General features: G+C 34.6%; 1 protein-coding gene across 1 annotated transcript in view; it reads left to right on the top strand.

The window, feature by feature from the left end:
* The window catches only part of GLRA3 (glycine receptor alpha 3), a 142979-nt gene that overhangs the window by 75075 nt on the left and 54677 nt on the right, over window positions 1–13227 (top strand). The window contains exons 4-5 of the mRNA XM_072625150.1: window positions 3538–3761; window positions 10353–10435. Of these exons, the coding sequence (XP_072481251.1) occupies window positions 3538–3761; window positions 10353–10435 (307 nt within the window). The remainder of the gene's footprint in view (window positions 1–3537; window positions 3762–10352; window positions 10436–13227) is intronic.

Below are 13227 nucleotides of genomic sequence, written 5' to 3'. Positions count from 1 at the left end.
AAGGAAACTCCCTAATCTGACTGACAGCTTGCAGTTTTAGGATGTTGCCTAGAGCACTGAACGGTTAAATCACTTGACCAAATTGGAATAACCAGTATGCATCAGAAAGAGGACTTGCACCTTGATTTACCTTACTGAGGCTACTTCTCAACCCATGCTGGTTTTCATTGTGGAATAAGGAAACTAAATATTTGAACCAGTTACCCTCAAAGAAATAGTAATTGAAAATTTTAGTTCCAAAAGTGAATTTTATCATAACAAGTTTCATAACAATAATTCATTGTCTGTTTTTTGTTTTTTTAATGAGGGACTCTTATCTCCTTTCCCTTCATCCTGATTCCTAACTGTAGAAGATCAGTTGAGAGGGCTATGGGGGGACATTTGGAGATTTTAGGACCCTCCTGAGTTCACAGCACAAGGGACATTAATGATGTTCCCAGGTATTCTGAGAAGCAAAATTGAAGGAGACTTTGTGTCACCCATCCCTGCGACAGTTGGTTTTCACTAAATGAACCAAATAGATATGAACCATATGAACCATAGATAATCAACTTCCTGCTTTTAGATTCCCTAGGAGCAAAAAAAATCTTTTAGAACATTACAAATTAGGTTTATGTTGCATTTTTAAACAAAAACACCTCCCTTTTCCCTTTTTCTTGTTTACCATTCCAATAAGTATAACAAGGTGAGTACAACAACATGCTATCTAGAGTAAAATAATACAAGATAGTGGGCAATGTTGGGTTTATGTAAACAAAGTTTGACTATGATGATTGAAATAGCTGATCTGATAGATACAGACAGTTCTCCATCAATATCTTACAAAGTCTTGAAAATGTCTAAAAATTATTTATGACAGTTATCACAAACTGTAGTCAGTAAGTGATTTTTTTTCTTTTTCAACTTAATTTTTTAAACTTAAAAAAAAATTGCTTCAGCATTGTGACTTAGCCTTGTTTCAGGGGTCTCCTGCTTAGTCATGCAGGGAGATTTGTAGCTCAGGCAGCATGATATAGAAAAGAGCAGACTGGATTTGGAGGCAAGAAAACATTTGGCTTTAAATTCTGGTTCTGATGCTTACTGATTGTCCAAACTTTGGCAGACCACTCAACTTCTGTGAGCCTCAGTTTCCTCATCTATAAAAATGAATCTAACAGTACTTCTACTTTCGACTTCCCTTCAGCACTTTAAAGATAGCACTTAGAGAACCTTCAAGGCACTATAAAAATGCATACTAATAATATTATTGTTTTTTTTTCCTTTTTTTGGTGGCTATAGTTAATATCTCTGCCATAGGATAATAGAACAAAAGCATAGCTTACTCCCCACAGGTCTCTTACCTGGGAGCAGAGATTTAGGTTTAGAGATGACCTCCCCTTGTCTGGAAGAAGGTTGTTTCTATATCCCCATTTGCAGGTTTTACAGAACCTCATGAGTCATGACATTTTCTTGGACAATTGTGAAGTGTTTCCACATTATGATGGGCCTTGAGGCAAAAGCCGAAGTGAACTCTGCTCCATGGTCCCTTGAAAAGATACATGGGGTGTATCAGCTCCAGATGGATGCCCAAAAAAATGTCTTCTCCGTATCTGTCCATTTGTGTGAATAAACTTCTAACACTGACCAAAAACATGAGTTCAACATCTCTGTAAAATGAGTAATCCATCAAACTAGGAATTATGGGAGTGTCTTCTGTCATGACACAATGGTGTTTATTGATATTCTGTGTTTTGGGAGAGTTGGACAGTGAAAAAAATAATACTGATGTACTCATTCATCATTTCCTCAGTCTTGGTAATTTAATTAGCTGTTTCTAATGGTGGTAGAGTTTAACTGAATGGACCAAAAATTGATTAGCAGCATTTATTGTTTTTAATAGTGGCTAAATTATGTTTTTTTTTTATCACACATCAACGAGATGGGAGAGAGGGAGTTTACAGAAGATAAATAATGTGTTTTTAGCTAATAACTTTTGAATCTATTGTCTTAACCCTGATCAACTATCTTGGTAATGATGCTATCAATTCAGAGGGGATCAAGCAAGAATCAAGACTATTGGTAGTATTTCTTTCCTCCTTTACTAATGGATGATGAGTTATCTCACTGGGACATACCATTAGCAGTTAAGTGTAAAGGGTACTCATATCTTTATCTTTTAGTTCTTCATTTAAAATTCCATACTATCAATAATAAAGTCTGTATGCTATTCTCCAACTGGGAAAATATATTGCTATTACTTTACAAGGAGACTGAAACAGATATTTAATAGAGATATCTTTGATAATATTCTTAAGGTAAAACTACCTCCATGTGTATGCCTCAGCTAATATTTACTCTGTTTCTACAATAAATGAAAAAGTCTTGCTAGGAATTTAATACCAAGGATGAGAATTTTAACTTTAAGGGGGAAACATCACATATGTATATGCATAGTATAAGAAGACCTGACCTCTAGTTGTGCCTCTGACATATACTGTCTATATGTCACTTCACCTCTCCATGCTCCAGGCAACTCTCAGAACCTATAAGTTGCTGAAAAAATGTCAACCTGAATTGGTGGAAGTTGACCAACCTTAGTATTCCCTATACCAGTAAATCCCAGGTTAGATAGAAAGATAGATAGATAGATAGATACATACATACATACATACACAGAGATATAGATAGATAGAAAATGTGTATGTATATGTTTGTTTATATGTATAAACATACCCAGAGAGAAATAACCAAATCAAGGTTCTTGTTCTATATAACCCTATTGAACAATACCCTTTGGATTTGAAAGGGGATAAGAAGCAAAAGTATAGACATTCATATCAAAAGATGTTTTGACTGTGGCACAGTGGCTAAAGATTTGTCCATGAATCCCCACCTCTGTCACAAATGGCTATTTCACCCTGAGTAAGTCAATTTAATGTTTCATTGCTCTAGGCAAATCTCTTTAAGTTGCAGAGAAAATGCTGTCTTCCCTTAGTAAATTCAGTATGTCCATCTGAGCTTTCCTTATGTTTGTGAAATCACGTCTAATTTCTCATCACCCTATATTTTATCCATCTTCATTGTATTTCTTTTGGAGAGCCATAGGGAATGTTGACAAAGCCTCAATCTTAGAACTGACTTTTTGGTAAATAATTGATTATAATAAAAAAATATCAGTGGCTACAATCCATTGAAGATAGCTTTCATTCTTCCATCATCCAGGGAAGAACATGTAGATTGGTCCAGTGGATAGGGACTTGGAATCAGGAAATCCTGACCTCAAATCCAGCCTCAGACACTTACTGATTGCATGATTCTGGACAATGCACACACTTTATCTCAGTCTCCTCTTCTGTAAGATGGGGGTGATGGTAGCACCTACTACCTTGGGTTTTATAAGAATACAAACAAATTGAAGGTGTATTACAAACCCTAGAGAACTATATTAATGCTAGTTGTAAACAACCTGAAGCAGTCAAAAACAAAAACCATGAAACCCCAGCAGTTCTCATTAAAAACAAACAAACAAAAACAGTGTTTTTGTGTGCTTTCCTATAGGATTACAGAGTGAATATCTTCCTACGTCAGAAGTGGAATGATCCGCGCCTTGCATATAGTGAATACCCCGACGATTCCCTAGACTTAGATCCTTCCATGCTGGATTCCATTTGGAAACCTGATCTTTTCTTTGCTAATGAAAAAGGTGCCAACTTTCATGAGGTTACGACAGACAACAAATTGCTAAGAATTTTCAAAAACGGCAATGTGCTATATTCAATAAGGTGAGTCCTAGATGGGAGAACTATTTCAATTTTTCATTTTCCATGTCAATGTTTTTCTTGCCAGCTATCGACCTTGAGAGCAGATGCAACTGTTGTTCCACACCAACAGAGGCCAGCAGGAAACATTAAAAGGAAATTGAAGGACAATGAAATCTGACATGAAATAAAAAATGGAAAAAAGTTGGTGAATTCACTAAAACATCTACAAGGGGAAAAAAACTTTTTTTCAGTTTGCCTGGCTATATCTCATCTTCTTATAGGTCTCTGTACCCTTTCCACTTCTACATTTCTTTCTTTGGTCACCTTTTTGCATTTTTTATCTTCATTCCCTAATTCTCAGACTCCTTCCCCATCTCTATGTGGGTAATTACTCAAATCACAATGACAGACCAAGGCATAAGGCTTATAAAGCATTCTTTTTATCCTTCATGCATTTTTCTGAAGAACCCAAAGCATTTTACTGTCATTGATTACTCATGGTCTGCCCTATACTTAGACAATGTTATAACAATAGGACTAAGGTTTTATGGTATCACTCACTGGAAAAGAACAAAAAATGACTCCACTTTAATCCATATGCTTTGGTATCTTGTAGCTCTGCCTTTTGTAAGACAAGTAAGAGACAGACGTCTAGTGTCTCCATCACAGATTGGTGTGACAGGAACCTTCATCAATTTTATAATTGAATTATCTCTCATTCAGAACAGGCTGCATCTCGGAGAGGCACATTAAACGTGGAAGTCATCTGTTGCTGAGGAGCATTAGGACATAGGACTTCTGCCAGATCCTTTGTTGATGTATTTCAAAGTCAAAAATCCTTTGGAGTCAGAATGTTTGCCTTGTAAAAAGAGGGAGTTGGACTTAGTCTCTCAGGTGTCTTGTAGCTCTAAATAATCTATGAGCTATCAACCTGAAACTGACTCTAAATTGTTTTATTTTATATTAATTCAAAATGGAAACTAGTTCATCAGGAATCAAATACAATTCTTTTGTTCTCAAGTTACCTATAACAACTATCTAAATGAGGAGAATCAAAAATTTATTTAAAAAATCACAGTATCTTTCTAAATAATAAACATTATAGACAGGTTTTACATAGTTTCCTAAGGTTTTTAATGTGCTTTCCTTCATTTGATCCTTATAAAACCCCTGGAAAGCAGGGCAATTATAATCCTCATTTTAAAGATGAGGGAACCAATTTAGAGGGAAAGTGAATTGCCCAGAATCACACAGCTAGTATATGTCTGAGATTAGATTTGAATGCAGGTCTTCCCAACTCCAAGAATGGCATTATCTTCAATACACCACCTTGCTGTCTTCTAACAACTGTTCATCTTAACATGAAAAAAATAATGTGCAGAGAAATCTCTATATACTATTGTGGGTCTGAACTAAGTTGATTTTAATTGGTCTCATCATTTTTCCCCTTAGGAATTAGGTTCTCTCAAAACTTTTGATGTGTAAGTTGATTCTAAGGATTTCCACTACAAATGTTAAAATCATTATTGGGTATCACTCTTGAAATCATGCTGACCTGCTGTTCACATAATGTTTTCTCTTCTTTCTTTGCCAATGAATCAATTGCTTCCTAAAAGTGACAGAATGAAATAACCATCAAAGTACTTCATTTTGCTCATTTTTAGCATTTTCCAAACAGATGTACCTCTGACTGATTAATTTCTATATAGAATAAGAAGGTAAAGTTTTTTTTAATAGTTTATCAAATTTAACATCTCCATAATTTTCCTGTAAAGACCAAGAAATTTTGAGATGGATATCAGATCTAAGTTGAATTTCAAAACATTTAAGAAAAAATATTTGAATAACGATATAAGTCCTTCCTCCATGTAATTCAGGTTTTTCTGTGCTGATAAAAGATACATATTAAAGTGTTTTCTAGGTAGTCATTATAATTTTTTTAAATCTATCTTTTTTTTGAAGACCAGCTATAAGGCTAATCCAGCAAAACAAATTTTTTAAAAAAATACAAAACTCTTTGATTTGCAGTTTCAGAGTGCCTACAGTTTTAGAGAACTTTTAATGAATTTAAGTTTTTAGGATCCTCAATCTGGAGCTGAGGGATCTCAGAATTGACAATTCAAGCCCTTCATTTTACAGATGAGGAAATTGAGAACCAGAGAGATTAAGTGACTTGGCCAAGATTACAGAGGTAGAAAGTACCAGAACTAGTACCAGAGCTCAGGCCCTCTTACTTCAAATCCAGAGACAAAGATATGAGGTAGCTTAAATGATTAATAATGCTAATAAGTCAATACATCAAAGATCTGTGATTCCATCAGTGTAAGAAATCCTCTTACCAAGATAGGTTACAACCTATTCATAACTTAGGGAATATTCTACAGAGTAACCTCAGGCTCACAGAGTTTTAAGTATTTCCCCATTGTCAGCTAATAAGTAAGTATTATGTGTAAGATTTCAGCCCAGATGCTAAACTCTATCCACTATACCAAAATATCTCTTTAATAATAATAATTTCTTAATGCTATAAATAATAATAAAAGGATATATTTTATCTAAAAGAAGGACAGAGTTACAAATTTATTTATGGAAACTTACTCCATTCTCTTTCCATATAACTCAGCAAAATAAGTTTTCCCAAGAAGCATTTACTTTTCCTACTTTCTTTTATAAAAAGATAGCAAATATATAAAATTCACTCCCTATGGCATTCATTTTTCACCATGTTTCATTTTTTTACTTTAAAATATATTATCTAGTTCTTTCTTTCATTTTCACCTGCTCTATTTCCTGTTTCAAATGCTTCTAACTAGCAGTCTAAAGTCTGTTCTATGGTGTTGATAAGACAGCATAAAATGTGACACATTTATCTCAAAAATGTTTCTCATAGAATATGGACTAACTCAAAATGGCAGTTGACTATGGCAGAGAACAACTGAGAATGAATTCTTTAAAACAAAAATAAATGATTAAAGTGTGTGATTATGAGAATGCTAAAATGAAACAAAATATTTTCTCCTACATGCATGGCCTATATCAGATTGCATGCCATCTTGGCGGGGAGGAAGAAGGGGGAAAATTTAGAACTCAATCTTATAAAAGTAAATGCTGAAAACTAAAAATAAATGTTTTTTTTAAAAAGAATGTTTTCTCCTTAAGAGCACACATTGAACTAGATTCAATTAACAATCCTTTATTACATGCCTACTCTTTGTTAAGAACTGTACTAAATACTGGAGATACAGAGAAAAGAGCAGAAGCAATTTCTGCTTTCAGTGAGATTACACTCTAGTGGGAGAGCCAACATGTATCTATAGAAATAATATACAAGATCCATAAAAGTAGAACCTAAGTGATTTTAGAGGGGAATGCACCAGAATCTAGGAGGATTAGGAAAGCCCTCCTTTTAAAAGTGGGATTGCAGCTGAGCCTTGAAAGAAACCCAGAGAAATTAAAATGTAGAGTATGAAGGGATAAAACATCCCAGGCATGGAGCCAGTCTGTCACACATACAAAAAAATAGAAAGTTGTTTGTTAGGAAGAAAAAATAGGCCTCTGTATCTGGATAACAGAGGATATTGGAGGGGGGAGTAAATGAAGACTAGAAGGATAGGAAAGGGACATGATGTGAAGTTTTAAATGTCAAATAGATGAATTTATGTTGGATCCTAGAGTTCAGAGGGAGCCATCGGACTTTGGGAGGTAACATAGGTGACCTGTGGTCAAACGTACACTTCAGAAAAATTACGTAAGTATCTCTGCAGGGGATGAATTAGGATAGGGAGATATGGTGAGTGTAATTAGGAGGCTATTACAATTGTTCAAATAATTGGAATGAAGGCTTGAAATATAATAGTGGCTATAGAAATGGGGAAAAGAGAGACTTTGTGAAGACAAAATTATGATATTGGGCAACTTATTTGGATATATGGTGTGAATGTAAATAAGTATAAGATGACATCAAGGTTAGAAAGTTGGAGACTAGTTATAGTGGTGCCCCCACCCCCGCCACCCATGTTAATGCAAAAGTTTGGTGAAAGGATGGCTTTGGGATAGAATTTCTGAGATGCTGTAGTACATCCTTTCTAAAATGTCCAATAGGTAGTTCATAATGCAAGTCTGGATCTCAGGAGAGAGACTGTGGCTAACTACATAGATCTGAGAGTCATCTCCTCAGAAATGATAATTAAACCTATAGGTGCTGATTGGAATTATCAAGTGAGAGAAAAAGAGAGAGAAAAGGATGATATCCCAGAACAGTCTTTACTCATAGTAGGTATGACATAGAAGAAGATCCAGAAAGTTCCATAGATTCAACAAATCACCAGGTATTTAGGAAGCATCTGCTATATGCAAGGTACCATGCTAAATATTGGAATTGCAAAGAAAGGCAAAAGCGGTCCCTACCCTCAAAGAAATCAACATTCTAATAGGAGAAGCAACATGCAGACAACTATGTACAACTAGACATACAGGATAAAGTGGAAATAATTTCAGAGAAAGTTACTAACATTAAAAAGCATCAAGAAAGTACTCTTGAAGGAGATAGGGTTTTAGATGAGACTTGAAAAAGCTAAGAATCAGGGATGAAAAGAGAGAGACCCAGGAATGCAGAGTTGGGAAATGAAATATCTTAGGAGACGATCAACACATAGGCCAGTGCCACTAGATCATAAAGTACTAGGGAATATATTTGATTCCAGAAGTAATAAGGATTTGTTCAATTTTGTCAAATTAGGGGAAGGGATAATATGTTAAGATCTCTTCTTTAAGACTGAAAAATACCCTAATTTACTTGGATTTGTAGTGGTTTTCAATTCAATTTAACAAGCATTTATTATGCATTGAGAATTTACATGGTATAATAAACCATGGTGACAGAAAAAGTGGTGCCAGATTCTAGTCTCATCTGTGACATAAGACTGGCTGTGTGATCCTGAAAAGATTTCTTTACCTTACCAACCTCTAGGCAATTCTCTTAAGCTGTGTATTAGAGAAGGTACCCATCTATATTGTTACATCATGTAACATGTAGTGTCATCATGCCAGATTTCTCTATACTCATGAAACAGATGTCTTTTCCCTATCCCTATTAAAACAGAAACTATGGTCATTCCATGTACCAGAGATACAAAGAAAAATTAAATACTCCCTGCCCTCAAGAAGCTTACATATTACTGTTGCCAAAGTGTTAAAATTTTGAGACAAGGGCAAAATGACCTAGGATCCTATGACAAGCCAGCTGCAAATTGGATGTTTTCTTTTCATTTTAGTGAGACTAATTTGTTTATTTTACATGCAGGGCAAGATTTGTAAAATTTGTTCTTGCATGAAGCCAAGGATTCCTATGTGCAAAACTAAAAGAGACTGAGTCTGCTTTCATGTCTTGTCAACAAAACACAGTGTTCTCTCTTTCAGTAAGAGCTGTCCTCTTCAAACGGCTGAATGTGATTAATTGCTGTTTAGTTTGGGGATGTTTGCTTTAGGAGCTGCATGTTTGCCTTTTTCCGGCCCTCTGTTTTCTTTATTTTGTAGGCTACATTTTGATAACTACGTCTAATGGTACAAACACAGAACTGACTCAAAGTTTGCAATAATGTGCCATCAAAGAAATCTTTCTAATATTGTACCTTAAAAGAAAATGACAGAGATGTCAAAGACTTGTTTTTCCAGGATATGAGTTATAGCAGGAAATATTTTTCTTAGCCGGACAGCTTCTTGAGTCTTGCTTTTTAAAATTATATAATGTCTACTGTTTTTGTCTAGTGAAATAATCAGGATGTGTATTTGACTTCTCATAGCATAGGTGGAGCATACAAGAGTTGGAGAATGAATGTGTCCTTTCACAGAGAAGGGCAAAGTGCTCATTATCAAAGCCAAAACTTTTGTTTTACTATCCTAACCATCTTGGACATTTGAAAAATTCATGTGATAAAGATGAAAGCAAACTTGTACCATGTAGTGCTAATTAATACAAATCAAAACCCTTAAAAGAACACACAATGCTGAATTTATAATTGTACTTGTAAAGTTTTGCAATCTAGCTGAGCCAGGTGAAGAAGTGTCTAATAGTGGATCAACCCCTCTGTAAATAAAAATATAAAGTATATTAATTTCTCCAGTGTGGGAATTCAAGACATATAATCTACCAAATAGTACCCTGCTATACCCTTTCACAATTCACTAATCTCCCTTATCCTACATCCATTTTTAATATCCCTACTTTCATGACACCTTGTACTCTCTTTAGTGCATATAATTTTGATGGGTTGTGGGAGATTTGTTTGGATCATGCCATCAGTTATATAAAGTATTATTCTTGTTCCTATCATTATTATTATCCAATTTAACCAAAATCAACAATATATTCCTCCCAACTCCACCACAAAAATAAAGCACAAATTTAAAAATATCTATTTGTCTTAAAATGATTATTATATTAGGCTCATAGGCTTTCTCATAGCTAATAAACATCTTGACAATGAAGCTCATTCTGAACCAAATAGATGTTATTGCCATCAAACAAGGTATTCTTTTCTTTTCAGTTATTGCTTCATTAATGAAATATTTATGTGATGTCATCTTTTATAATAACTTTCAATATTATTTCAGATTGACATTAATACTCTCCTGCCCAATGGATCTGAAAAATTTTCCTATGGATGTACAAACATGTATAATGCAACTGGAAAGCTGTAAGTATGATCAACATGAACTGATTATTCTTAAAATATATTTTGATACAAAATTTCAGCAGTAGTTAAACATTATTCGAGGATTTTTTAAAAGTGTTTTTATCAGGATTTTGTTTAGTGGGGTTAGCTTTCAACTGGGTATTATAGTACTACACTATACTATAAAAGTGACACTAGCTAGCAAAGAATTATAGCATTTTCCATTTAAAAAAAATAGAGAAACTAAGGATAAAGATATAATAGGTTTTGCCTTTCAAATGAGCTAATGTCTAGTTTTTATGGTTGCATTAGACTGAATTTTTTTTACAAAAACTTTAACTTAAGTACTTACGTGTACTTAAGTACACATATTTTAAGATGCTCACCACTGGACTAAAACAACTGAATCTTTTGTCGTTTTGTTTCAGTAAACATACATACAATATGAAATATGTCCTAAAACCAACTTTTTAGGTAAATTTAGTTGGTGAAATGAGGGTGAATGGAGGATCCAAACCTGAGTAGAAGTAATCTAGGAGTGGTAGGGAAGAAGAGGAAGGGAAAGACGATAATTACTTGGTAGCTTTCTGTTTCAACTAAATATTTTTCCTAATTGCCAAGGGTGGTTGTTTCTACACTGCCAAAGGACTGTATTTGCTGTTGGTGTACCCAGTGTTTTGGCTTTAATAAAAAAAAAAAGTCCTGGTCACTTTGGCCTAAATAAAGACCCACATAAAGGCCCATGTCCTAGCACACATTGATTTGCCTTCCAGAAATTTTCACTCCTGTTGGCTATCTCTATACCTATAAAATTCAGCCGTATACAGGAAGGGGAGAAAAAGAGCATGTTGTAAAATTATTCAACAAAAAGATTTAATTAACTTTTCAATACTCTTAGAGCTTTTTTCTAGTCTCCAGTAACCCAATACGTGAAGTTTGCAGAAGTCTCAACTAAATAATGCTTCTGTTTTATGTAATTATTGTTGTTTTCACAGACTAATAATCCTATTCCTTTCAGCAAATAGGTTACCAATACTCTAGACTTAGAAATTTCCTTTATATGAAATGTAACTCTATAACCAAACTGCAATTTCCCAACATATAGCTGATTTTTAGAATTTGCATCATTTGGAACAAATTTTAATGTAATTATGAGAATAAAATATCTATTAGGAGCTATCTAGTGATTTAAATATTTTTTTTTGCCTTAGAAGTCTCCCAGACTTACAGACACTACAAAATCTTCTTGAATTCCTACTTCTTCCTAGACTATTCCTTCTATCCATCATTTCTGTATACACTTCCACTGAGTTATCCAGCAACAGGCCTTGCCTCTAAAGTTGATTTCATAGTGGCAACTTTCCTTTTGATTAACTAATTGTTTGTATAAAGGTTGAATTTAGATTGTGGAATATCACTCAGAAAAGTTATGACTTTAACATGTAGTAGATCAGTTATACAGCAAGCATACATGATAACAATTGGATGACCTGAATGATACACCAATATCTATGAAATGGCTTTTGAAAAAGAACTAGAAGAAAATGCCCCCAATGTGTTGGGTAGATTTTCTAAGAATTCACGGGAAGGCATAGACAAGAAGAGGATGGGATGATAGAGCATGAAAGGGTTATAATAAATACCATTGAAGTAAGTCCTTACATCAATAATTTCATGCGTTCGATGAAGTAATGAAGTATATTTGGAAATAGGATTATTTTCCCTTATCAGATAGAATTCCGAATAAATTGCAAATATGAATTGCCTTAGCTTAATTATTATTTTTACTCCTTCTACCACTACCACTTAATATCTTTGGGACCTTGATCAATTCATTAGACCTCTTGAGGCCTCAGTTTCTCCATCTGCAAAATGAGAGGTTTGGACTTGAGAATTCTAAAGTCTTTTCTATCTCTAAATCTCTGATTCTATGACCTAATTAATTACATAATCTCCATATCTTTGAAATCGGGGTGGCACTGCAAACTGACCCCTAGGTGTGTGGTATTAACTAATTAGAAGGTGGAAAAAACAGGTTACATCTCACTCTTACTGCCATAGCCAAATATAGGGCTTGTCTTCAATACAGCAACATCTATCCTTATTACCCAATATTCTACTACTTCTCTCTCTCCTTCTGCTGTATAATATCCCAAACTACCCGCTTTGTGAATATGGTGGTGATTCCATAGAAGAAAGTACAAATTAAGCAGAAGGGAGTAATTGAGGACGAGGAAAATAGATAAGATTTTCTCTAGGACAGGAAGATAGCTGACAAGGGCAAGAAAATAAAGAGTAAAGTCAGTTGTCAAACATTGCTAAGCCTACCTTCCCATATTTCATATCTGTCCCCTTCTATCTATTCATTAATCTCTTATTACTACTATTGTACTACTTCTATTGCTTTGAGGTCCACATCCTGCTTGGGCATCCTGGTGCTCCTGCTTTCTGATTGGCTGGTTATTGTGGTCCTGTCTAAGACTAGATGGATGTGGTTGTGGTTGAGTGCATAGACACATCTGCTGTTTATGTGGGAAATATGAGGAATGGGTCTGGAGATAATGGCATTAGTTGGGATCCCATCATAGGGCTATGCCTGCTGTTCTGTAAGAAATTTGAATTCATGAACACACCTATTCTAGAGGCATATATGAAGAAGTAAGGATATTGTTTGGGGGGGTATGACTAGATTGGGGAGGATAACTCAAATTCCCTACCATTCTTCAGCACTCTCTTTCATTAATCTGATCTGAAATTAGAAGAGTTAATATGCTAAAAAAATTTTTAACTGTTCTGTCTTTTCACAGCAACCT

This window comes from Notamacropus eugenii, chromosome 7 (assembly GCF_028372415.1).
Source record: "Notamacropus eugenii isolate mMacEug1 chromosome 7, mMacEug1.pri_v2, whole genome shotgun sequence".
NCBI classification, from domain to species: Eukaryota; Metazoa; Chordata; class Mammalia; order Diprotodontia; family Macropodidae; genus Notamacropus; species Notamacropus eugenii.
The sequence above is the reverse complement of the archived record's forward strand: the minus strand, read 5'-3'. Positions and strand labels throughout refer to the sequence as shown.